Source organism: Psammomys obesus, unplaced genomic scaffold, assembly GCF_907164565.1.
Source record: "Psammomys obesus unplaced genomic scaffold, mPsaObe1.curated_primary_1811, whole genome shotgun sequence".
NCBI classification, from domain to species: Eukaryota; Metazoa; Chordata; class Mammalia; order Rodentia; family Muridae; genus Psammomys; species Psammomys obesus.
Genome location: NW_026592118.1, coordinates 32,527,729 through 32,555,525, shown reverse-complemented (window position 1 = coordinate 32,555,525; position 27,797 = coordinate 32,527,729). Strand labels below are relative to the sequence as shown.

At 40.1% G+C, this 27,797-nt stretch overlaps 1 protein-coding gene across 1 annotated transcript in view; it reads right to left on the bottom strand.

Moving 5' to 3' along the window:
- Window positions 1–152: 152 nt before the first annotated feature.
- Window positions 153–27,797, bottom strand: part of Dync1i1 (dynein cytoplasmic 1 intermediate chain 1) — a 215,085-nt gene continuing 187,440 nt past the window's right edge. Inside the window, exons 11-13 of the mRNA XM_055612917.1 lie at window positions 22,673–22,813; window positions 18,506–18,631; window positions 153–1,566 (exon numbers count right to left, since the gene is read on the bottom strand). Of these exons, the coding sequence (XP_055468892.1) occupies window positions 1,456–1,566; window positions 18,506–18,631; window positions 22,673–22,813 (378 nt within the window). The 3' untranslated portion in view covers window positions 153–1,455. The remainder of the gene's footprint in view (window positions 1,567–18,505; window positions 18,632–22,672; window positions 22,814–27,797) is intronic.

Below are 27,797 nucleotides of genomic sequence, written 5' to 3'. Positions count from 1 at the left end.
TAATTTAATGCACACACACACAGACACAGACACACACACATTTGTTCAAGGGATCCCTACTAAGAATGTGTGGGTGGAAGTTTTTCTTCCTAAAATATCAAGAGCCTATTGACAAGCTGTTTTTAATGATTTAACTATAATTTATTTTTACTCTCTCTCGCAATGAGATAACCCTTGAGGAGAATGATTAAAGCTGCTTATAGGTATATTCTCTAGTTTGATAGTAATTAACATAATTTCTAGTGTGAATTTCAAAGTAGACATTTGTAGAGCATACAGCATTTGTCTATCTCAACCTGCGCTTTCTTATTCCACCATGGAACATGGTTTTTCAACTCAGTGCCTTTGGTGACAGAGGCAAGGGAGTATCTATCCCCAAAAAACAAACAAATAACCGTTAAAAAGAAACAACGACGACAACAAAACCACACACGTAGCCCTATAAAAAAATCAAAGTAGGAGCTTTGATTTAAGGGCACCAGATTGGCCCCATGTCAGTCATGTTCAGTCTTTCACATGGTCCGTCCGCACGTATCTCACCAATCCCTTGTCAAAGCATACTGCGTGTCAGGTTTTCTACGAAGCAAACATTTACCCACGGCGATACAAACCTGGTTGGGAACATTTGATTGGTAATACCAGTGTCATATTTAGGAACCGCAGACTTTTGGAGGGCTGTGCCAGCTTGAATGACAAGTATCCGTGGTCAACTATATTTGAAATATTGTTAAAGTACCTAGAAATAATAGGCATTAAAATTCGTTCCACTCACTGCAACAAACCTCGAAAGACTCCGTGTTCTCAGTGGAACTGGCATACTGTAATTGTTATTTGGAACTTAATGTAACCTCGGCAGCAGCAGAGAGAATACAGTCCTCTGATTACGCACATGCTCTAAGATCGTTTATTTTAATGCTTTCAAATAAATATGTTCCATGCAGCACGTTACAATAAATAAGGAGCAGCAACGTTCTTGTAGTAAATCCATTCATAATGTGAGCCACCATGTAAAACACCACATCTCGAGTCTTTGGCCCTGGACCATATCATGAGGCACACCACATCTGCACCCAATCATATCTGGCTTCATATGGATTTAATAGGACTATGCCAGAAGTACATGTAAGCACAAATTCAACCAGAGGTTTCCAGCTATTAAACACAGCTACCAAGTAGTTAAAAGGCAACAACTAACCCCCCCCCCCCCAGGCTTCCCTCCCCCTTTTGTTTTTGAGACAGAGACACAAAGGTAGAGATGCTGTTGGTGGGTTTCGGGTGGATCGGTACACGTGGAATACACGGGGTAACACTGCACAGTATGGCACCCAAAACGCCACAGAGACACTCCTACTGAGAGGACGCCAAACATAGCATGGAGGCCTGGACTGCAGACTCTGCGTTCTAGCACGGAAGGATGGGGGGTGGGGGCACCGCGGCAGGCTCGCCACCACACATCTAGGCCGCTAACTCAACAGCCCCTTCCTCTTCGCTGTCAGCCCTGTTGGCGCGAATCTCCACCAGGGTCCGGGCAAATCGTGTCCATTCGTCATTGTGGGGAACGGCAAGCTGCAAAGCAAACCAATGGAGAAATGATAAGCAAGACAACCTCTTGCATCTCACATGCCTTGATGTTGGGACGGTCACTCCTCACCCCAAAATGCACAGGAAACAAAGTACTGTGTGAACCAAGGGGGACCTGGAGTGTGGTGTTTAACCTACATTTCCACTCTTAGGAGGGACATCACTCATGGAATGCATAACACCTTTAAAATGTGCGTTAACCAAACAATCCCAGAGGCCACACTAAAGCATTCCTGGTACGAAGCGTTCTTTGTTCTTAGATCCTATGGTGAACTCAGGAAATAAAAGCTGCATTATTAACCACGATTTCAGAGTGACGGTGGCATTTTCTTTCTATTCGAAGCTATCGATCTGTTTTCTAAAGAGCCATTAATGAGTCAATATACATTGGAGAAAGAGTAGCTTCCATATGCACAGAGCTTTTCCTCCTTTGAGGTCACGCTTGAGCATTTCCAGCAGGGCCTGTGTGGTGATGACTGTGACTAACCAAGCACCAACCAGCGCTGACCGGGGATTCTGCTCGACATACTTTACATATGTTAACCCATTCCTCCCAGTAGTCCTAGGTGGGGTAGATTTATCTGCTGGAGGTGAATAAAATATTTCCATTATATAAAAGAAGTGGGGTTGGGGAGGATTGAGGCATAGGGGGAAAAATCCTACCAAAGCTATATAACTAGCAAGTACCTTTGTCAATGTATGTGATTTCAGCATTGAGTTGATGTATTGATTTGCCAAAGGGGGAGATCTATGAAATTTCCCAAATATTGTCATCTGCTGGATACCATTCAATGAAGATGAATTAACATACCCTTGCGTAGAAATAATACGTAAGAATTTTTCTGAGCAGCACTAAGAGATTATAATGTTACTATATAGCAACCAGAAATGAGTTGTTTAAAGATAACAGAAAAGTGTTGTAAATAGAAAAAAAAAATTATTTGAAGATGAAAAGTGGGACTAGGCAAAATTCAGGAGTTCATACATGATGAAATTGATTTAGATACTACATTTTCATGGAGTTTCACCCTATAAAATGGAATAATCTACATGCTAGGACTACACAGGATATCCATAGAGCCCATACACATTAAAAACAATCAACTGACTCAATACACATTATTAAAAGTAAGAAAAAGAAAAAGAGGATGAACAGAAATCTCAGCATTTAAATCATGTCTATGTCTAGAAGATTACCTACTATATCCAGCCAGACGATTAGAACCTTTAGGTTTTTATTATGGGGAATCATAGTGCCAGATACTATCTGTCCAAGAAAACTTACTAGAGAGTGGCAGTGACATTCTGTAAAGTATGTCCTTAAGTGACTTCTAGTGCTAAGGTCAAATGTTTGAAGAATATAATAATTCTGGAAATGATGCTCAGGTGGGAAAGTGCTCCAGTTTATTATCGGAAATGCCACTCCAGTGAGAGTTTTCACTCAAACATATGAATACATTTTGGGATAGTGAAATAGAAATACTTCCCTAGTTATTGAAATGAATCTAAATTTCTCTTGTAGCAATGACACAAATTCATAATAATACTGAATGACATCGTTATCCCTTGGCTCAGACCATTTTCCTTATGGTGGGTTCTTCTCTTACATTTCACTATTCTTCATTTTTGTCTTCAATTTTAGATAATACTGCCCTGGGGGAAATGAGACCCCCCCAAAAAAATAAATTTAAAATAGCTAACAGAAAGCATAAGCAGGGAAGAGGGTTGGTATCATTTATGTGAAAGAATAGGTCTATTTTTTCCTTTCCTTGTCCCAGTGCCTTACCAAATGCTTCCAGAAAAGAACCATGTAACAAAAGCCGGAGGAGAGAGAGAAATTCAATCAAGAGAACACTAACTTTTTCTCTCATAATAATGCTAAGAGAGTTACATAGCTAAAGCACCGCAGACCTTTGAAAAAAGACCTTAGTCAATCCAACAGCATATTACTCACAAACAGATGAAGATATCCCACAAGCTTAAGAATACACTATTTTTTCATGCAGCAAAAATAAGTTAACATATGTTGGCCCAGGTAACACCTTATTGATAGCACTGTGTAGCACATATACACCAGAACAAGAAAATAGGTCAAGGCTTTCACATTGTTTCCTGTAGTAATACTAGCAAGACAGTGAAGTAATGACCTTTGTTGAGATCGTGGAACATCAGGTTCAAATAGTGGCCATACAGAGGTTGAGAACAAATTGGTGACTATGTATACTATACAAAACCACACATCTACTATATAAAAACTAAATTTTATCAAACCTAAATGTTTCTACTGAACAAAATTATCCTAGCAGTTAAACCACGTTTGGCTTCTTTCATGGAACTGAGATAACATTTAACACTTTAATGCCAAAACATGATTTCAGATATGAAGATTTATCCCCATAGACATTTAAATATGAAGATTCACTCTCATTAAATATGCAGATTAAGCCTCAGACATTTTTACAGCACGAAAACAGGTTTTTTCCTCTTTCTGATATGCTAATCTTTTGTGTAACAGCATGTGCACTCGAGGCACCCACACATCAAGCTTTAAAAAAATAATTAAAAACAAATTCATTCTGTCAAGGGTTTTCCCTCCTCAAATACCACACACCTTCCAAAAATATTAATTTGCTTTGTTTACACCAAATCCTGGAACAGAAATGATAGAAACACAATTGCTTCTAGAAACTTGAAGTCAATTTCTCTCCCTCACCCCATTACACCTTTTCATGTAGTTGACTGTAAAAATAACCCAACATGAAGGCACTGTTAGATGTAGAAGCTACCCAGCAGACGGCTCCATTTTTAGAATCAAATACCACATCAGGAAGCACTCTAAGTATAATCTTAGCTCACATGTGTGAATGTATATTCACAGGCTATTTCCACACCTGAACTAATAATTTCGGGCGCTTGAATTACTTTATAGGTGAGAGCAAGCAGGTGTCTTAGAAACAGCATGGCCACGCTCGCATCGGCTTACATCTGGGACTCTAAGCGAAACCTGTTCGGACGGAGCTATCCCTCTTACCCTTGGCAGTTCCCGGCCTTTCTCGAATGGTGTTCTTTCTCAGTTAGAAAGAGAGAGAAGGAGATGTGAGGGCATGAGTGTACTGGAGTCTTTCTAACCACACCTTACTCACTAGCAAGGAAAAGGCTTTGTTCTCGTTAAAGAATGAGCCTGCCCTTTGTCCTAATGAGTGCATGGACTAATCAGCACATACAGCATGCCAGGCCCTGGGTGAGAACTAGAGATCCAATGAGAAGCCTTTTGAAATGTGATGACCAGGAAACAGAGGTAAAAATTATGGCTGTTTTTTTTTTTTTTTTTTTTTGGGGGGGGGGGGGGGAAGGGGGTGCTCAGAATGAGTGCCTACTGGCATAGATTCAGAAACTGAAAGGCATGAGGAGAGTGTTCTGAAGGGAAGTGATGTCTCCCTGTCAGGCAGGCTGCTGGGGCAAGCGCTCTCTGTATTGCTTCAGCCACCCTTCGTGTCTATCAAGGTACGAAACACTAAATCCGGAGCATCCAAGCGCCGCTGTGGACTGCTCCCCACCCCTTGCAAATAAGTGTTTCTAGGACTTTCTAAATAATTTCCACTTCTTGTATTGTGTGGTGGTTCCTGCCTTTACCCCCCAGAACTTGGGAGGCCGAGGCAGGCAGATCTCTGAGTTGGAGGCCAGCCTGGTTTACTGAGTGAGTTCTAGGACAGCCTGGGCTACATAGTGAAACCCAGTTTCTAATAATAATAATAATAATAATAATAATAATAATAATAATAATAATATTACGTTATAATAGGAAAAATATTTGCATTTCTGATGGTGATGATAATTCTGATCAATTGAAAATTTGTAAGAGGCAATAGGGAAAAAAGGCATGGATAGTGAAATGAAAGCAACGCCAGAAAGGCCTTGCAGAAACCATCCACCAGTGAGCCCACTTGGATCTGGAAATGCTTTCTGCTGCAGATTTGTCTGCTGGAGTCACATAGGAGGTCAGGAATGACTCAGATTTTCCCACTGCTTCTCGGGGCGGAGCTCACCCATAGCCAGTCCACCCTGACAGAGAACTGCTGCCTAATTTTGGGGTAGGTGTCTAAAGCATTTGAATGCCTTAAGCATTGAGGGCTCTGATTTCTAAGATAATAAAATCTCAGCTCTAAAAGCACCCACCTTTTATAGATATGGAATGACCCTGCTTTTTTTTTTTTTATAGCCAAAAGATTGAAGGCCAAAGGTAGTTGTTGAGGTAGCAATTTGGCCTTAAGGAAGAGGGAAAATGAACCTCACATTTGGTCAGTACTCTCGAGTCTTACTCTTATTTCAGTTGCTGCCAACGGCCAGGCACATAACCTCTCATTGCCTCAATTGTCAAACGGGGATGGGGACATGTGGCCATTTATCAACAGAGACGTGAGGAGGACATGAAAGGCAATCTGAGCGAAGGGGACCGAGTCCCTCATGCAGTATTCATGTTCTAAGTTGTCACTTAGACGCTCCTAAAACAACAGGTAGCTTACACAACTACATCTGTTCTCCAGTGTGTTTCTGAGGACAATTTTTTCCTTAAAGAATGATTCTGACTGTAAGAACAGTAAGAAGCCCATCTTTACTCCCAAGGAAAAAGGAAGATAAAGGGAGCTAAAAAGTTCGCTCTAGTGACTTTCACAAGTCTCTGTGGGGCAGGTAAGGCCTCACATTCTATAAAGGCCAGCCCTCTGTGGTAGAATGGCTGGCTGGTAATGAGTTTTGAGTCACCTGCTAGAAGATTCTAAAGACTGTAATCCAAGATGTTAGGGGACAAAGGTCACAAGCAAAGAGCAAAAGTGCAAAAATTGTAGGAAGAATAAATCACGCATGTGGGTGATTTTAGCTTCTTCCACACTCCTCTGTCCACCCTACCTCGACTGCAAGGTCAGAGATCTAACCCTTTCTCTGGCTGACTGGATCAGTAGATGCCTGTAGACTCACCCCAGGTCCGTCAGGACTGGTCGTGTGGCCATGGGGTGTCATGCCTGGACATTGTGTGTACCTTGTGGAAGGCACAGACAGGAGAGTAGCTAGAATTGGAGAAGAAAGCCAGGACTGGCTTTCATCTGCCACAAAGTGGTAGCTAAATTATAGTTTTTCCCCCAGCTTGTCACATTTTGCTGTTGGTCCTTAGCAACCTCTCTGATCTCCCTATTTACTCGAAGGAATTTTAAAGTACATCTAATGACTGATAGGAACATAAGTAAGAAAAAGAAAACACACATACACACATTGAACACAGTCCATTATAATCCCCAGTTAAGTGGGACTTATTTTTTTCTTTCTTAATGTTTATTCCCTTGTCTTCCAGTTTTTCTTGGTTTCTTGCTTCTTTTCCTCTTTTCTTTCTCCCATTTTCCTTCTTTTCACCTATCTAGAATTGCATGTTTTAGTTTATTTTAAAGCACCTTTTATTTCTTTGAAAGTCATACAAATGACTACCTAAATATTTTTTTTTTAAACTATAGCTAACTTTCATGGGCTAACTATAAATAAAAAATTTTTTTTCTTAGATTATAAGAGAATTTCATCAGGGTTACTTTTTATTATCCATTAAAATCAAATTTAAAATATATGGATTCCTTCCAGCTATATATACAAATACTCCCTACCCCCTTTTTATTTTCATTTTTCACATATGACCAATGCATCCCAATGCAGCTATGTTTTTCTTATTATACCATTCTGTGGCAGCAGGATTCTACATTTTTTTTTAACTTTAAGTTGTAAGGCTGGATTATTGCTGAACATGCTGTTATAAAAATCAAGTGGCTATTTATAGTCGGGGTTAAACACACAAATATCACTCATGTGTCCCTTATATAAGCACACAGTTAACTGTTCTGAAAAGTCCTCAATCAAGTCTCCCTGATTTTTCAGTACATTCTAAGGATTTACAGTTCCTAGCAGCTGATTTTAAATAGCTCCAATAGAGACTACATTTCAAGTATCATTTCTATACTTCATTAAATAGCTGTAACAACTCCTACCTATGAATATTTTTATGATAAAATATATCTCAGGCACTACTTGCAGGGTTTTAAAACCTTGGATAATTAAGACATTAGAAAAATATTCCATAATCTCAATTAGGTTTCTCAGTTCCATTAATCATGGCCAGCAAACTAAGTGAGAAAGTCTCTGGGTTTCAAGATAAATATTTTGTGGATATGCGGTTCATCAGTATCTTTGTGATCTTTCAATTAGATGGAGTCATTTAAAAAGTCTGAGGGACTATTACCTTAACCACCGATTCTAAGCAGACGCAAGAATGATCTCGTCTTCTGTGTTAGCACCAACATGAAAGTTTTCTGCTAAAAAGTTCTTGTACAAATGACCTTTTCACTTTAATGCACACTATTTTCAGTGCATTTACAGACATGAGGGAAACTTGTATAGGTTTCCATAGAATGACACTTAAACTTTCCTGTACTCAAAAGGTTAAAACAAAACAATACCACCGACACGGTTATTAATGGCACCCAAATTCGGCCACTGGCCTGCAAATACGACTTTGTGTTCAGAGAAAGCCTGAATTTATTTTTTTAGGATGATTCCCTTTCACACACACACACACACACACACACACACACACACACACACACGGATGGAAATGAAGTAGGAGGTAACGGGCACTAAAACAACCGTGGTGGACTGGCCAGGCAGACCTACTTCACATAAACGCAGCTTTACTGTGTTTAATTCTCAGAGAGGCAAGGCCCATAGCCCTGTTAACAATGGAAACCACGGACTAAAATCCCCTGCCAGAATGCAGCTGCACGGGGTGAAGACACACCACAGCGTTCTGCCACAAGGTAGACTGTGGAGTGACTTAGTCTTCAGAGTGGCTTCAGAGAAGCCCAAAAAGCAGGGCACACGCATATCTGTTCTGTAGACGGCTATCACCAGGCAGTCAATAGGTTAAAATTGCCAGAAACTTTATCTGATTTCTAACTGTGTCCCCTCTAGTGGTATTTGGTTTTGAATTTTTTTTTTTTTTTCCCTCTGAATTCTCAACTGCAGGGAAGCTTGGAGACCAGTTTGCCAAAGCCTCCTTCCCTTCTATCCTTAAATGGGTGCTTTCTTTTTTTACTGCATATTTCTCAGAACAACACTTAAAAAAAATCCATTACCACCTAATTAAGGTAAGAAATGAAAGTAGGACCTAAGAGACAAAATAAATAGTAACAGATATGGGTCTATCAATTGCACTAAGCCAGTAAGGACGGAAGGAAAAAAAAAGGATTAAATACTTGTCTTGAGAAATTATCAGTTAAAAATACTCTTTATGTTAAAACTTAGCCTGTAAGTGAGGGTTACCAAAATCTAGAGGGTTTTTTTTTTTTTTTTTTTTTTTTTTTACCTGTGGAGAAAACAAAAGCAAACCAGACAACAGCTGAAGAAGAAAGAACTAATTCCCCAAGACCTGAAGATGCCCTTGCTTGCACATGTATTGAAATCATATCAGGCCCCTGTCTCCTGAAATTGTTGAATGTTATTATTTTGTCTACTCCTGGGAACAATCCATTTCACAGCCTAAAAGATGGAGAAAGTGCTGGAAACAATGGCTGATGGACGATGATGGAAAATAAACTTTCTAAACTCCAATAGCCTCTTCCCGTAGCACAAAAGCCTGAGAGAGAGGGAGGGGAGAAAGGAAGGACGGCCAGTCAAGTCTCTCTCCACATTAGCTGACTAACCACGCAGCCTTCTTTTTTTTTCCTGATATTATTGACTATAGGTTTCGAGTAAATTCCTAGCAACCACTGCATCTAAGCAGTTTTGACAAAAAGAAAGATTATTGCTAAACACCTTAAAAACATTTACCAAGGTAATAAAAGAAATGTCATTTTCTCCTTCTGAATGTTTGGGCATAAAAGAGGTATTTTTATAATGCAGTTCAGGATTTATCATATCTATGGTGTCCAAAAAAAAAATAAAATAAAATAAAGCACAATGAAAAGGAAGCATTTTCCAGTGGTTTGACAACTGTTTGAGTCAACTATTATGCTTTCACTACACTGGTCGTCAATCGCTCACTTTTAAAAGCACAGAAGGGATGAAGAGCAAGGTAATGATTGGGAGGAAGGACAAACAGTCCTTTCTAAGTACCCGTTTTCTGCGCAAATACAGTTAACTTTTCTGTGTCTACCCAGTGATACACAGTTTGGAGGCTGTATTCTGAACACTTCGTCCAATTAGGCTTTTGCTTAATTTCCCCCATATTTCACATCAGGACTTACTCATTCACCTATATTTATTGAAAGTCTCTTATAGGACAGACACTGTGTTGGACCTGGTTAGCTGCTCTTACAGACAAGGATCTTTTGACTCAGTTCTCCAAAGGTTATAAAACTTTTACTGATAAATTTGATAGAGTTTGATAGAGAAATCTGATGAGAGTTGCCAATAAGATTTCTTTTTAAGTCAAAAAGTCGTCTAGTGTTTATGATACTAGACACTAGAAAGTGTTCCATTTCTATCCAAGGGAGTTTAATGCCAAGGTCAATAAGAATAAAAGATTTAATCTAAATATTGGAGAATGACTACCTTGTCATCAGGAGAAGGCTTAGGAATGGGCCACTAATCTGTTTTATCTACCTATTGGGATAAAGGTAAAGGGACAAGATTTTTTTTTTTCTACAATAGCAGAGGCTGGATATTACTTAAATGATACATAATTAATGCATTTCAAATAAAAAATAAGGTAAAAGATGTTGTGATAGCTGATATTCTAGAAAATGAACATATACCTTCCCTGGCGATGGAATATTATGGTTCATTAATTCTTCCTCATTTTTGAATCCAACGTATGTGATATATAAACATTTATGCATAAACACACATAAGCAGATATTTGATTTTATATTATATTTTATATAGGCCACTGGCGCCACACACACACACACACATACACACACACACACACACACACACACAAAGTGTCCTTACAGACCAGAATAAATCTCTACAGTAGGGCATAACTTTACCATTAGACAAAATTTAACAGTTTTGAGCCAGGTGGTGGTGGCCCACGCCTTTAATCTGCCTCCTTTAATTGGGAGGCAGAGGCAGGTGGATCTATATGAGTTCTAGGCCAGCCTGGTCTACAGAGCTAGTTCCCCGACAGCCGAACTACACACACACACACACACACACACACACACACACACACACACAAACACACACCCTATCCTTAAAAACAAACATACAAGCAAACAAGCAAAACTTTTGATATTATAAACTAATAGAATTTGTCAGCCATAAAAAGTTTAGCACAGTAACAATTGCTTCAGCACTCACAACCACTGAAGACAGCAGTGTGAAATGGCAGACAAATGAGGAAGGTGGATAACTGTCAAACTGTGTTTTGTTTCAGCAGGGATGTATTTATAGGACATCTGTCACTACAGTAATATTGAAGATTACCATACATATTTTAATTTGGTTTTTATAAACTTAACATTAGGGCTTTTTTAAAAAATTTAATCAACCATTCTCAAAACATAAAAGTCATAAGGATCTTTGTATCAATTTTGAAAAAAATATGCTTGAAAAGATTAATCCTCTAAGTCCATTTTCATAAGCCAAGGCTACCCCAATAAGCAAACTATTTATATAGTAATTAATCTAATCATAATCATGGTCTTTCATGTATATAATTATCAAGTGGAAGCCGATGCTACCACACTGACCATAAAATGAGTAATTATATCATTAACTGGAGTTGGAACTAATAGTGCCTTTTCTTTTTTTAATTAAGCATTTTCTCAAAAGAAATCAAGTTAATACTAAAATTATAATATACACTTTACTCAAATTTATTTTAAATACATGTAACTTATTATGACAAAGAACAGAGTCAATATATTGATTCAGAGTGGCAACTTTTCTATAATTATGTTTACTAGTATCTCCAATTTCCCATACAATTATGCTTTTGTGCCCTTTGACCTCACTGCATAGCTGTGTGGATCTCACCCTAAAATAGTATGGGGAGTCTGAAAAGCTCAACCGCAAATACCATTGTTTGTCTGTGTTAGCAAATGTGTAGGCGCTCCTGAGAGAACTGTCTTTAGATCGTCAACTTTTATCTGGGTGCTTGGTACCATGGAAGAAATAAATGGACCCTGTCTTTTCCTCTCTCTCAGAGACGGGGAAAACCAAAGGACGTGGTTGGCATCAGCTAAAGAATCTAAAGCTGTTTCTCCATCAAAGACGGCAGCTCTTGCCACAGCCATTGAGAGAGAGTCTAGCAAGTGGCAGGCACACTTTCTTAATGAGAAACACCAGCGTCTGGCATGGTCACAACCAGATGTTGCTAAGTGACACCAGCTTGCCCCACTCCTGGAAGCTGCCAAAGCTGAGCCATCACCCGAGTTCTTCTCGAGCTGGGGGACACGAGCAACCGCAGGACTACCTACATACACAGTCTCTGCCGTGAGGGAACTCTTGTTTGACTTAATACCCAGGTTTCAGTTTAACTTTCGAGTTGGCGGTCTGTCTACCCAACTCCCAAGGAGAGCAGTTATTTCCACAAAGGCCCAGGCTTCTTTTGAGAATAATGTGTACCCGGTCCCGCTGCAAACTGTGAAGAGCAAACAATTACTGCTTCGTATAATCCACTAGAAAGAAAATCTGTAAATATACTCTGTTGATTTTGTGTCACTCAAGTCAACCTCTAACACGCCCGTCTACCAGATTTTACTATACCGAATGCTATTTATGACGAACTGCAAGAGAAACGGCTCCTGGAATTTCTCTTTATTCTTCTCCTTACTGGCTGCGTAAAAAGTTGAAAACGATATTTTTGTTTTGTTTTGCTTCTTTCTAAGCACTCAGCCACTGAGTGCCTTCCAAGCTCTGGAGGCACTTTAAAAAATAGTTCTTGTAAGTAACACCTTGGCCACCATTTTAAAGTTTATAGCATGGGTCATTTTTCCTGTTGGGATTCTGAATAAACTTTTGAATCTACTTTTTCACTTCCATTTAAAAATATTCGGACATTTAAATCATGCTTTTTTTTTTTTTAGCAATAACATTTGATATAACACATTCACTTGTATTTTTCCATCCCAAGAACTTTTTAGTGCATTTAAGTATATTGACAAATGTATTTCATTCATTGAAATGTGTAATAACATAACTGCTGTCATTCTGGTCCATGAGTGATCATACCGAATGAGTTATTTGTAATATTAGCAAACTTATGAGTTTAAGTTTAAACATTTATGCATGCTTCTATTTACTAATTTGTCAACGGTCCAGACAGACACAGTTCATGTGGTAAGATTTACCCTCCTGGTAAATCACAGCTTTTGAGGTGATCATTTTATTTTGCAAATCCTACTTTAAGCTGAAAATGATTTTGAAATTTTGTCACTTATGTAGTGTAAAAATGTAATCAGGGATTTGAAAGCTGCGTGTATTTATCACAACTGAAAACAAAATCTTCCCTGGAAGAGGTTAATGGAAAAAGAAATAATAGGAGGTGGAAGAGAAACCGCTTCTCTGAAAAGCAGAGCTGCAAACAGCATCCTAACTAATTCAGATAAGCAGCCAACATAGTTGTTAGGGGGTATTTGTGACAGCTGCATCCGTGTGACTGCACTGAAGCGTTAACAATGGCAGCGGGCTTTCCGTAAAACACATCTTCAAGAAAGACAGGTAGATAGGCTGACTATCAATCACGAGGACACGTGAATAATTCTATACACACTGGCCCATGCGCAATCAGTTATGTGTATATGTAGAAAAGCTTGCTAGTCAGAAAAGGAACTCTGGTTAGCTAAGTAATTTTCAGTTTTAAATCTTTAAAATACGTGTGTTCACATATCATTTGGAAAAAACAAACAAACAAACAAACAAAAAAAAAAACCAAAAACAATTCCAGCAGTTCCCAACAGATTTCTATGAGTTTATTCTAATCTAAATACATCTGAGGTTATATTTAGGCTTAATTTGTGTCTTGTTATTTCACCCATCTTCTAAATAATTGAATGAGACCCTATAGGACCAATGTAAGGTAGTGTGGAAATTTCTCAAAATGTAGTCAAAGGCTAGATAGGCTCACTTTTTAAAACTGATCTATTTTTATTTTACTTAGGTGTGTGTGTGTGTGTGTGTGTGTGTGTGTGCAGTTGTTCTAGAAGGCCTGGAGAGGGTGTTGGATCCTGTGGAGCTGGAGTTATAGGCAGTTGTGAGCAGTCTGATGTAGGTACTCAGAGCCGAGCTTGGGTCCTCTGGAAGAGCAGCTAGCATTCTTAACTGCTGAGCCATCTCTCCAGTGCCTACATTCTAGATTTCAGAAATTTTAAATGATGCATGCAACCACTGTCAATTTAAGTGATTTTTGAAAGCACAAATAGGATAAAAATTACAACCAAATAACAAAAGGAGGGCTCTTTGTCTTACACTGGATTTGCATAGCTTCTGTTTATGCTAATGGAAGTTAAACACCTGTTCTGGGAAGGAAATTGGCCCCTATCTGTGAAAATAAATATGTACAGTAGATTTCCAGATACAATGCTGAAATCAAACAAGCAAAAATGTGTGCTATACAAACACAGCATCGAGTAGCCTGCCTGAAGACATGTCTGTTTTATGTTTTACTTCCTGCGCTACAGGCCCTGAGATATTACTCACACTTTTTGCCATTTAAATGTAACAAAAAGTAAAGAAGGTGGGGGGTGGGGTGGACAAATTCAACGTGTTGATTTCAGTGAGCTCATACACAACTCTCTGTTTACCTCCTCACAAGTCCCTAAAAAAAAAAAAAAATTGCGTCAGTCAATCTGGACCAGAGCCACTGCTATCATCCTAAGAGTCAGGAAGGATAATTGTAGATAATGGAGAGGGACGCTATCATTGGGGCTCTGAGCTGGGACTCCCTGCAGCAGCTGCAGCCTCAGCTGGGACGGATGAGGCAGCTGATTGTTAGCAACTGGTGACACCAGAGTCGCTGCTCTCTGCAGTGTCCTTCTTACCTGGACTCCAAAAGAAGATGTCTCCAATGGCGTTCACAGGAAGTTTCTTACAGTGTGGAGAACAGGAGCAGCCTGTCCCACCCTGCTTCCTCTGATGAAGCGGAAATTACAGGAAAAGTTTCAAAAAAAAAAATTATGCCTTAAATTGAAATTACGATAGCATGGAAATGAGGCATGGTAGGTGTTCTAGAACCCTAACTTGGCTCAAGCACTACCCTTACGTGCACTGTGAGGCTTAGGACCTAGAATCTTATAATTTAAGAAACAGGTAATCGATTATATTGCATGCACTCTTTTAATCACATTTCTAGAGATTCCTCTTTTTTTTGTTGTTGTTCCAATGATCGAGGTCAGAGCCAAAATATATCATTTCTTATTTGTCTTATGGTCAGTTTTCTTGGGAACAGAACAGGCTAAACGACATGCGGGGCCCGCTAAAAATTAAAATATGGAGCCTCATGCTGACAACTGTTTGCCAGCTGCAAGACAATGACAATACAATGTTCAACTCAGCTCAGAACGCCGAGGCATAGCGGGCCCTGTAAAACTGGACCAGTCCCATACCAGTGCTGCCGGCTTCACGTGTAGAATAAGATCTTGGCTAAATAGAGCAGCTGCCCTCTCCCTCCAGCCCCAGAGAGGTTTCAGGCAAATAACAATGGAAAATGGACGTGAGAGGGCTTCTCACAGACAGACGTCTCTTCAGTTTACTGAGGTCCCAAGGCAAGGAGATCAGCATTGAGGGTTCTGGAAACTACCATTTACATTTTTACACAGACTGGTATCTAGAAGTGTTTTATCTTTTTCTATCAAGGCTTTCCAAAGGCCAGCGTGACCCTGGTGAGGAATTCAACTTTAATGAGGACCAGAGGACTCATTTTGAATGCTGATCATGGTAGCACAGCCTATTGACAATTTGGTTCTCAGTGCCATATATTTTTCTTCTCCCTCTATATTTTTTCTATTTAAATTGCTTCCTGCTCAGACTCTCTTCCTCTCATCAGCCATGTACCAGCCTTAGAGTTGACCTCTAATTCGCAGAGGGCCAGCTTGTCTTGAAAGCACCCCAGATGGCTTTCTGAAGTGGAGGCGAGTTAGAAGTCTGGGAAGGCACTGTTTAGAGCATATCCCTTCTTTCCAAGTACAGTGATGCTCTGTCTGTCCCAGGCTGGTGAGGACATAAGAGTAACCACAGTAACGGTATCAGTTGCCCAGGATATATCTACCATCTCTAAGAAGCGAGCTTCAACTGTGCAACTCCAACTTTCCCATTAGTACTTGGTGTCTTGACACCTGTGGTCTTCAGAGGTTTAAAGAAAGCCACAGAGTCAGCAAGGGGAAACAGAAGTGACTCTCTTCATCTCAAAAAAGAAAAAAAAACCCAAAACATATATATATATATATATATATATATATAAGATATCTTACAGAAACACTTAGGAAAAAATGATTGTTAGTCTAAATCACATGGTTAAGACTGAGCTAGCCACTGCTTTGTGTATGATCAAACAATACAGGAAGAATTGTTCAAGTGTTGAAGCCTAGCCTGTTTTTCACTCATTCAGAGAAGGGCTGAAAGATTGTAACATTACCTACGCTCAATAAAATGGTATATTCCCCTTTCCTCTCCTGGTACTGAATTTGTAAGGATAAACAACCCTACAAATTGTTTGGCCTATTATATGTCACAGAGATTTTTCTATAGCCTGTCTAGACTCCAGACAATAGGCGAGACTGGCCTATAGCTGCAGACATTTCTGTAGTCTGTAATATCACTTAGAAAAGCAAGGGCAATAATACAAAAATGAAAACCAGCCTGACCTGTGTGATGATAGTAGGCATATGAGCATAACAACACTTCACAATTCAGAGAAGATGATAGTGCCCCACGAAGAGGTTGAACAGCCAATATCAGCCCAAGCAACTTTTGTAAAATCACACATATTCCTCAGACAGAGTCATATTCCAGTCATTTTGGGCATAAGCTATCAATGTACCTTATTGCAGAAAATTATATCCATGTTATTCTGTTTATTTTTTTTTCTTATCAGAGATGTGTCTATATGGCTATGTAATATTTCAATAAGCACAGAGGTCCTTCAGGAGGCCTTTATAAGGATAAGCCAGATTATTACGTTAGCTATAACAGAAGAATAAAACAACTAGTGTGCACTACTTAGAAAGAGTTAAAGGGCATCGTGCTTTTGAGGGAGATAGAGAAAAGTTTAATATTTCATCTATCTCCTGCTGTTTCTGGACAGCTTTCCACCTTTATTTTTCTCCTCAAATAATAGTTGTTATCAAGAAAGTAAAGAAAGAAAACACACACACCCACAAGTAGGACAGAGAAATGGAAAACTTGTTTGTTTTAATTGTCCTTTGCTCTCTCTCTCTATGTTTTAGGAAAGAGTTAAGTAATGACTATTGTTTGTTGCTTAGTTTTATTTGGGTAAAGACCACGAAGAAGTACACCAAATATAAAGAATCCTCATCACAGAAAATATGGCTACAAAACCATGGGTGATAAATATTTCTGACTCAAATGTCAACCTCTTCCAAAGGCTTCCAACTGTGGGGCACCTGGCCATCTGGATCTTCATCATACGGGCCAGTGTTGACAGTTGCTGCCACCTTGCATGTCTTAACTTGTGGCATCAGGAATAACAGAGCAGAAGAGAGTCTCAATACAGGACAACCGAGATAGGCCTGTTTTATTTAGCATTTTGCATGCTAGGGTAGAAACCCCTATTCCTAAAGTTATTCAGTTTCTATGCCCAGCTGAAATCCGAAAACATCATTTGGCTGGTTTCAACGCAATCAGCTGCAGAACACCACATTATGTAATGTGCCATCAAAAGTTCCACCGCTGAACAGACCATCTGGGGTTGTCAAAGTCTCAGGATGCTGGTGGGTGGAACTGTGACGACTCCTCAGCCATTAGCTAAGTTAGACCACCAGGTAGTCCCAGAGCACCTCCCAGGTCCTGAACGTTGTGCATACAAATGTGCTCTGTCTTCTCTCCAGAATGCAAATGTTAGATTCAAGTTTTGCCCAAGCAACTTTACACAATACTCTTAGTGGGTTTTTTCCCCCCTGTATTTTGTTTGTTTTTAAGGAAGAACCTACCCTCCAAAAAAACAAAACAAAACAAAAAAACCAAACCAAAACCAAACAAAAAAAAAATAGAAAAACAACAACAACAACAACAAAAACCCCAAACCAAAACAAACACAAAACTTAACCTTACCAGAAATGAAGGGTATTTTTTTTATTAACATTTTTTTAGAAGTAAAAGATTTAAAAAATTGATCAGCAATGGAAAAGTAAAAAAAGGACACAAGTTCAAAATTTTTCTGGAGTAAAAGATATATTATTTTCACACTGATACATGCCATGATTGACATAAAATTTGATTTCTCTCAGCCTTCTTCATTGGTGGCACTGTACTTAAATAGAATGATTTTCATTCAGCACACCCAACTGCAACCTGACTTTCTCAGAGTAAATGGTAAATCCCTACTTCAGTCTTAACGTGATGAATTTGGTGAGCTTTAGTCTCATGAAAGTACACCTTGTCGTACAGCTTGATAAGCAGGGGTTTCTACACCACGAATAGGAGGAGTCCGGATCATTAACTAAAGCATCCTGCGGGTGGAGCTGCGGGCCAAATTAGGCCCCAAGGAGGCGCCTTCAAACTCCCACTGAGGTCAGTGGAAACTTGCAAACGCCATCCAGAGAGTTCTTGTGGCTCAGAAAGCCTTGCTGATGATTTCAGTAGGTCTATATGAAGAGCGAGCACAAGCCAAGCTCCTCTCTCGCCCCAAACAAAACAAAACAAAACAAAACAAAACAAAACAAAACAAAACAAAACAAAACAAAACAAAACAAACCCTCCAAACACGTACCTCCCCAACGTCGTAGATCCAAATGCGGCCTTCCGAGTCCCCGACTGCAACCTCCTTGCCACCTTGTGCCCAGCGAACGCGGTTTAGGGCAGACGCACCCTCCACGGCCACGGTTGCTGTTGGCACCTGCCAAAGGGGGTATGACACAACAAGGAGTATGAATTTCAACGTGCCAGTGTGCAGGGATGTGTTTTACCCCAGGAGCCACGTCCGTCTGCCCAGGAAGGGTGAACGGTACTCATTGTCCTGGAATCATACGCTCCACCGACTTAAGGGGTAGGAAGGAGAGACGTTAACAAACACTGGGAACAGGAACATACTTTCCCCACAGCCGCCGCCCCGCCAGTGACAGGAACATCTCCTCTCGATTTTGTCAAGTGCCCGCCCAGCATGGAAGCGTGACCGCTAAATGCAACGCTTGACCATCAGATAATTTGGGATGGGTCGTGGGGGGGGGGGGGGGAGGAGACGTTTGTTTTTACCAGGACCTGTAAAAGACAAGGGCATGGTAGAAGACCAGTCAATCCCCCAAATAACGTGAGTTTTCGTGAAAATGGAAGCGCACACGGACCGGTTCGTAGCGCAGTCATCAACGTCAGGAGGGAGTGGATGGTCAGAAGAAAAGTGAACAGGTTAAAAAAATAATAATAATAATAATACGCCTGAAGAATCATAAAGCCTCCTCTTTGGTCTGTTCTTTCTCCCGGTGGCAATACCGAGATCTATTCTTGCTGTCCACACAGTAACATTCTGCTAAAGTACAGCTATCTATGTGTATGACTCCTGTAATAAACACTGGAAATCCAGAAAAATGTTGGTCATTGGGCCAATACTCACTATCACAGCCCTGAGCTAGAACCCGCAGTCTATTTATGTATTTATTAAAAAAAGAAAAGAAAAGCAATGCGCGGAGGAAAGATTTCTGAGTGAGCGACCCATCTTCAGTCGGTGCGCATATTATTGTCTTCAAGATTGGAAGTTTGTAATTGTCTGGAGCTCCTGAGCCCTTCCGTGAGGAAGTTGGGTAGGGTAGGAAATGCCAGCACCTCTCTAAGAAGAGGGAACATGTTAAAAGAAAGAGGAGAAGGTGATGGAAAGTGGGCCACCGGGAGCATCTCCTGCCGCCGTGTGAGTCCTGTGCTCAGTAAGCGTGTCTCAGCAACACGGCGACATGACATATCTGTGACTTAGCACCCCCCCACACCCGGCATTCAGCTACTCACAGGATTGAAACCATCTGTTTATATGAAACTATTGAGCCAATACCTATCTTTAAAATGGCAATAAAAACTCCATCCTATGTAAGAATCTATGTTTAAACTTCATCTTGAGATCAATAAGAATTCTTTTCACCTGCTTAAGTCATTGCATGTCAATTCTGAACAAAAATGTAAAATGAAAATCCCCAGCTCATTTTTTTTAAATACCCAATTTCTACAATAAAGGTACCTGCTGTGCAAGCTAGAGTCTGAATTTTTAACCAAACCTTGCAAAGAATAAAAACAATGTGAATTTAGATACACTATAATTCTGTCAATATACTTTATTGTTGTTGTGCTGGCCTGAAAAAAAATTCATGATTCAGCGGTAGAACCTTCAGAGTTCATTTCTGATACTGTGACTTAGAAGCATCATACAGGATTTTCCATGTTCAATATCAGATTTGACCTTGAATAATCTAAAAGCTGAGTGAAATGTTTAATCTCCACATGGAATAGCTAAAAAATTAATTACTCAAAAACAAACAAACAAACAAACAAACAAAAAAACCTGACCTTCTCATATGGTTAAAACAATGCCCGCTGGCTACTAAAGAAATTAGTTTACTTGAAATGTAACACAGCAGTCTGAAGTCAGTTTTAAAAATATCCAAAATGCTTTCTTTTCATAGCTGTCATAAAATATAAAAAAAATAAAATACACTATTGCAGCCTATAGTATATGCTAAAAATTAACAAGTACACAAGGGAACAATATATAGCTGTGTTAATTTAAGTGGTATTTGAAGTTCAAATGTGAATGAGTCTGTATTATCATAATCTGCATGTTCTATGTATGTATCTTGCTTTCAACTTTGATTTCATAAGTATTCTCATGTTTTTATGGCATAGTCATTTTAATTGCAAATATAAGATGTATATAGCATAAATTACTAAGCAGTAAGAGTTGGTTGTATCAAGGGTAAATAGGAGCCATTTTTGCACAGCAGCAGCAGGGACAACTTGGTTTAACAATATAATAATTTGAAGGAATGATAAAATAGACTGGACATTTAGGCTCCCTCAGCCCCCCCCCCCAAAAAAAAAAAACATATCTATTTTCTAATCTGACTTATACCTGAAAAATATTACCGGACTTGTCTGAAGATGAAAATGACAGACGACAGCTGGGCTTTAAAAGTGTGAGGTACTGGATCTGAGTCAGGCGTGGTGTATTTTCGCTATTACTGTGAAAGCAGACCCGTGTTTATCATAAAACTCAACTGTATGCACGACCGACCAATTGGGAGTTTTTAAATGTTAACTGTAAAACCCTTCTGTGTTTCTTTGATACCTACGGAAAGGGAGGGCAGTGTCAAGACATCACTTTCTTTTTCTCGAAACAAAACAAAACACACACAAAAAAAACCAACCAACAGAGTTAGATGGGAGCTCTTAAGGAGGTGCAGGCCACCCTTTCTTATGCACTGGGGCTGGGGTGTCATGCAAACATCACCTCAGCTCAGAGTGCTTTCTGATACAGCTAACTCCCGAGTCAATCTGGAAAGCGTTTATTTTTTGCTTGCTTTGAGTGAGTTTCTTCTAGCAAATAGAAGCAATATGATTTTAATCAACAGTGATGAAAGACTTTGGGAAACCATTACAACGTAAGGTAATAGCGTCTTACTATTAAAAGCAATGATGTTATAAACATTTCAACATCCCAAATGACGGACAGCATCTCACCCATGCCTTTTGATTATTTTTAAAGATACTTCAATACATAACTTCCTTGTCACATAGCTCTTGGAGGCGAAAGGAAAAATAAGCCGCAGTGGAAATGCTTTTAAAAGGTAACTGTTTGGTAATAGTTACTAATAGCTGTGCTATTAAAGGTACCCGGATACAACACCACCTGAAGGAAATTTCCCTATCTCCTCCCACAGAAAAACCCCTGTGTGCCTCCTTCATGTCCGTCAGCTGTAGGATCTTAATTAAAAAGGCTGAGCAGCTTCCTGCTCCAAGCACATCAAAAGACTTGTTTCATTTGACATATACCTTGTATCATGTACTTTTTCCCTGGGTTATTTGTGTTTATGGCGGGCTCCCTGAACAAAACAAATCAAACAAAAAACAAACAAAACAAACAAACAAACAAACAAAAAAACAAGAAATGATGCAGAGGCCATTTTAGGACCCATTATATTCATGTTCCCCAAGCAATAACAACAGCAATCCCAAGGCTGTGAAATAGACCCTCAATCATTTTGAGGGATTGGAAAAAAAGAACAAAGCAGATGACATAAACTTTAAAAATAATCATTTCATTATCAACTATTTTTTTGGCTAGGTTGTGACTTTAAGTGTGACATGCTAAAAATCCCACTTTAAAAACGGAGTTTTGTATACCTGCTCGAACTTAGACACTACTGCCTTTGAGTTCAATACTGTAGACGAGAAATAGTTCCCTAGTAAAAATTAAACGAATGGTAGATCTGAACAGAGAGCAGTGAAGAGAATCATCTTTTATGGGTTCAAAACAGAAACTGTACAAAAAGCCAACATTGACAGAGTAACCCCGTTTCAATAATCCAACCTAGAAACAGTACCCACAGAAGCTTACTTTTCCAAGGGTCTGCCAATAAAGTTATTTCAACATTGGGTGTCCTTTCCTTTAAGGAAAGGTGTGAATACACCTTGTACTCTTGGGGGGTGGGGGGACGGTGTGTGTGAGGCAGTGTCTGTACTTGTCTACGATCTGCCACAGTTGACAGATGGAGTAGCATGGAGTTTTGGTCCCCCCCCTCCCGGTCAAGAACTGGGGGGTAGGGTGTAGTGGGGGGCGATGGGCGCAGCCCAGAGGCAGTCAGAGGGTCTGTCCACAAAAGGCCGGTTTGCAGGAAGAACCAGACTATTGAGAGGCCCGGGCGCCCCCTCCCAGTCCTGGGCCCGGGAGCCTGCCGCTCACCTCGGTGTCACTGTTGAGGTTCCAGAGGTCCAAGCGCCCCATCCCGTCCACGCAGGCAAAGAGCGCGGGATGCACAGGGGACCACGTGACATCGTATACATAGTCCGCATTGTCTTCAAAGGAGTAGAGCGGCTTGTTGTGCTGTAAAGCAGAGAGACCGTGAAGACAGAGCGGCGCTGCCGCCGCCTCGGGCAGTCTAGGCAGCCTAATTAAAAACTTTGCACATTCACCAAGTGTCATAAAACTTCCCGAGATGAAAGTCCCCGAGAAGGTGAACCGGGGCTTTAATGTGACTACAACTGTCCAGTGGCATAAATAAATCCCGGGGTGTGGGGGGGTGGGGGGCACTCTTGAATGATCCGGGGCCGGGACCCGCGGAGCTGAGGCGGCTTCAGACACAGTTGTAAGCGACATTCCAGACAGGTGGACGCGACTGCCATTAGCTCGGAATTCTTGCCGGGCCAAGCTGTGCGAGTCGCTGGGAGCCCGAGCCCAGCGGAGGGCTGAGGGGCTTGGACCCTCCGGGATGCTCCGGAGCCCGGGCTGTCCCTGGCGACCCTAGCTCTGCACCGAAGGCAGCGTCTGCCACCTCGTGGTCCTCTATTGTCGCTGCAGCAGCGGCGGCTGCTCCCGCCCCAACTGCAGGCCAAATTCTCATTTTAACGCTTTCTTTGCAGAGAGGAAAGGGGACAAATACCTTTAAAGGGGGGGTGGGTATGTGGGTGTGTGGGTGTCTCAGCTCTTACAGAAAAGTGGGAATCTCTCCATTCGAGACCCTAGTCTTCCTACACAGGGTTAGTTCAGCCGAACCAAAGTGGAGGGATGCCGCTCATTCCAGAACCTATGAGGTTACACAGAGAATATGACATCCTTTCTAAATCACTAAGGATTTTCAAGACCCCTAAAGTTGATGTTCTGAGGGGAAACACTCAACATTCTCCAACTGCATACAAATGCTTCCACTCCAGAGGGATATAATAAATTAAAATGGCACACTTGATTTCCAGTGAATATTGTCACACCGAAATAGCACAGAAGTCAGAGGCAAGTTTGAAAGTACACCAGAAATAAAACGTAATTGGACTTTATGAATTATTCATTCCATCTGGCTTGTCTTATTCTAATTTCTGCATAATGGCTTTACTAATCCCTGATCAATTAATGTAAAATGAAATTTAAATGATAATGAAAGCCCCAGAGATAAAAGAAATTAACTATTCTTATATCCTCTGACAGAAATCTAAACAATGGGAATTTTTGTCTTCTTCCTCCAGTCAGCTGTCTGTACTCTCTTCTCAGGCTCTATGGAATGCCTACACAGGCCAGAGTGGTAAGATCAAGAAAAGATAACATACAATACAACAATCAAATCCTTTCTGCTTTGGACATTCAAAGAACACATCTGTAGGGAATCGGCTCCAAATATCAGAGCAAACTGCCCATGTGTGCTGCTTGTGAATGCAAAAATGCCCAAAGTACATGTGCTGAAATTGAAATGGAGAAGATCGGTGTAAACCCATGGTTCTTTAACCTAAATATAATGCAGCAGCTTGTTATGGTAGTAACTGTAATTGATTTATTTCCATTGCTTGCATTTTCTTGACATTTAAAAGTCACTGGTTTGCTTCAAACAAAGTTTAGATAGATTGAAGCAACGCAGAGTATAGATGGGCCAGTATATGTGTGTGTGTGTGTGTGTGTGTGTGTGTGTTTGGAGTATTTCTATAAGAGTTAGACGCATCGTATTTTTAACTTCAAAAGTATCTGAGAGGGAGTATAACTTGAAAAAGAATACTTGCTTTTGAAACATCAAAACGGTGTTAGAGTCCTGAATATTATCATTCTATAATTTCTATAAAAAATGTTTCACATCTCATGTCTGCGATAGGATTAGAGACCCAAATTATTGGCTTATTGGCTACTTACCTAGGGTCTCCTTCTCAGTTTATAATTCAAACTTTTCCCAGAAAATCCAGGTATCAAATTATTATCTAATAGCAGGAGTGTATAATTTCCTCTTATTTGTATTAAAAAGAAAATGTGAAGTAGCTGGTCCTTCTACGACAGTTGTGTATATTGCATTCTGACTCTTTGTTTACAAAAGTGTCGTCACAGAGTCTTGACTTTAAAGCTAACTGGCCACTATTTGTGAGAGAACATAAAATTTAAAAGCGGATTCTCGGGATCCTCTCTCACTCATTCAGACAACAATGCATATGAGCACACAGAGCTGTAGATATGGAAACAGGTACAAACTGTAACAGACATATAACATACCTGACATTATTTTTTGACCAATTATAACATACTTGACATTACATTTTGATCAATTAAGACCCCCTCCAGCTTTAAAAGTCACTCTACAAAAAGCTGCATCATAAGACATGCTAATCCCCTTAAGAAATTATCCTGTTGATTTTTATGTATGCCTCCTTTTTTTTCTTTTGATATTTTCTCTACTGAGAAATTCAGTAAAAATTAGAGTACATCCTGGAGACGTAGCTTTTGAAACATCTGGAAATAACTGCTCTTGCCCATGTTACTGTGCTCAGTTTTTTCCCTGGTCACCATTACTAATTGAAACACTATTCTTCTCTTGTCTTTCTGAAGCTTCCTCATCACCCTTCACCCCCAAAGCTGAACCTTCTATTACAAAAGTCACTGTGAATGGAACGCTTGCCTATAGTGGGTGTGTACTTGGGGAAAGGGAGGAGGCTTGACATTTTCAAAAGCTCTGTTTAACCTTGACAGATTCATAGACTTGGAAACTTACTGAACTCTCCCGGCTTCTCTCTACAGACCACTGGGTTCCATGTCACACACACAGGCATAAAAGCAGGCACAGGCAAATACCACTTGTACACTAGTGAGTGCTATTACACTTTGCTCAATAAAGGGCTTTTACCATTCTGTTTCATTTTGTCTCTAAGGATAACATTATTAAAATCTGCCTCAGATGCCTAATGTTTTAAAAAAAATGTACGGTAAACACTAAAATCACGAAACATTAACATTTTCAAAAAGGACCTTGAAAGCACCCAGTCTGAAGAACACTGTTTTTGAGTTTGTGAAACATAAATTTCAGAGCTTACAAATTTGTCATTGCTTACCAGGGCATGGCTATTGGTTTTAGAATACCACAGATTTTTGAAAAGACAGTATGGGAACAAACATTGTCAATGATTTTGAGAAGGAATTTCACAATCTCCTTTGCGTATATCAAAGCCACAGTGGCGCCATGATTTTAAACATTTACTCTAGAAAATACCCGAGCTCATTTAGTTAACTAAATATTGCTCCACAGCGTGTTGCCATAGAAAGTGTTTTTCAAAGCAGTCAAATTTCACTGGACAAAACTCCCTTCACCTGTGTGTTTCCCTTTCAAACTCCATGCTTAGTATCAGCAATGTGTCAAAAAAAAAAAAAAAAAAAGGAAAAGGAAAACTTCACCATTCACAGTCTGTGCATGCGAGGCGCATACCACTGAAATAAGACCTCGACCCCTAGGTTTCATCAGGTCTCCAGGTCTGCTGTCCCAACAATGTGCACGAAGCTACACAGCCCAGCTTTGCTTTTAGTTTGCTGACTTTCAAGCAAAGCAGAGTGGTCAATCAGCATCAACTTATGGGAAGGGCAGAAGAGAAGGTTTGCTGTGGGCCACGCTCTGCACACTCATTGTCTAACCTAATCCGCATAAAATTTCTGTAAGGTAGATGGTGTTTACAGAAAAGAAAATTATAGCTCGGGGAAGTTGGTAACTTGCAAGGCCACAGAGGTTGTGGAAAAGGGGAGGTGGCTTTTGTTCTTGGGGTCTCGACTTGTTAGGCACATCCTCGGTGTGCAGGCACTCTGGGCTCTTTCTACCTGCCTTGAGTCTGTACAGAGAGAACTGCAAATCTGTTAACCCTTATTCTTTACCCTCCCATTCAAGTGAATCAATATTTACTAAGCACACTCTAAATGACTTGTACAAACAGTTAAAAAATTATTAGCCACTGTTCTTTCTTCCCTAAACCAGTTATTAGTCACTTTCAGGGTATGACCCACACTGCTGAGGGCTCCTTAGTGTTTGGTGGGAGGAAAAGAAAAAATTCTCTGACATGCTAGAAACAGGATGGGAACTGTCCTTTAGCCAGGAGAGCATAAGGCCGTGCCTTGGAAAGTAGGATAATATGATCAAGGAGGCAAAGACTTGGCTCCAGTTCTCTGACTGGGAGCCTCTGGTAAAGAGCTACAGTGATGGCAGCTGGAAGGAATGAAGTAGCAAGGCTAGGAGCAGGCAGAAAGGTCATGAAAGACAGGGGGAAACTCCAACACTTGGAAAAATGTCACCCCATGACTTTGAATGACAGTGTTCTTATGTGGGTTCTCCTTGGTTTTATGATTCTAGGACACTTCTGCTGTGTGCAAAGAAGGGATGAAATAAAGCATACAGGAACCCCTGTTTTTCTGAAGTGCTGTTCAGTGGTACATAGTATAACGAATCCATCTTACTTGATGGTCTTAGAATTCGGACTGTGAGTCTAACAAAAAAGTTAAATGCTTTCTAAAATCTCTAACCCAGTAAAATAGTAACATAAACCCGAGAAACCTGAAATGCTGGAAGGGTACTAGTTTCTCTCTTGGATAACTGAAAAATAAGAAATACTTAATTTATGGTAGCGAGTGAAATCTGTTTAAAGAAACCAAAGCTGTCTGGCATCCAACATTCTCCAGTGAAAATTCTAGAAGCAGACTCTGCTTTATAAGCATACCTGTGAAAATGAGTAGACCTGCCTATTCTCCAACCTGCCGACTCAGAAATGGTTTCTTCAGCGGTGACCTCCTACTCTTGACATTACGGAGATTTCAGAGACTGAAAGGGTAATTTTCCTCCATGTTCTTCCCCCCTCCCTCATTTGTGGGGGACCTCCAAGCCAGAATTTAGTGTTCTGAAGGCTGGGGAATAAAAAGATTTATATTAAAATATTCTCCAATAGCCTTAAATACCATATGTGGTTGCTGAGGTTGGCTTTGTTTCTAAATTATCAACTTTTTAAGCGGACATAGAAATGCTTAGCCAATCTGTGTTCATTTCTTGTGTGTGTGTGTGTGTGTGTGTGTGTGTGTGTGTGTGTGTGTGTGT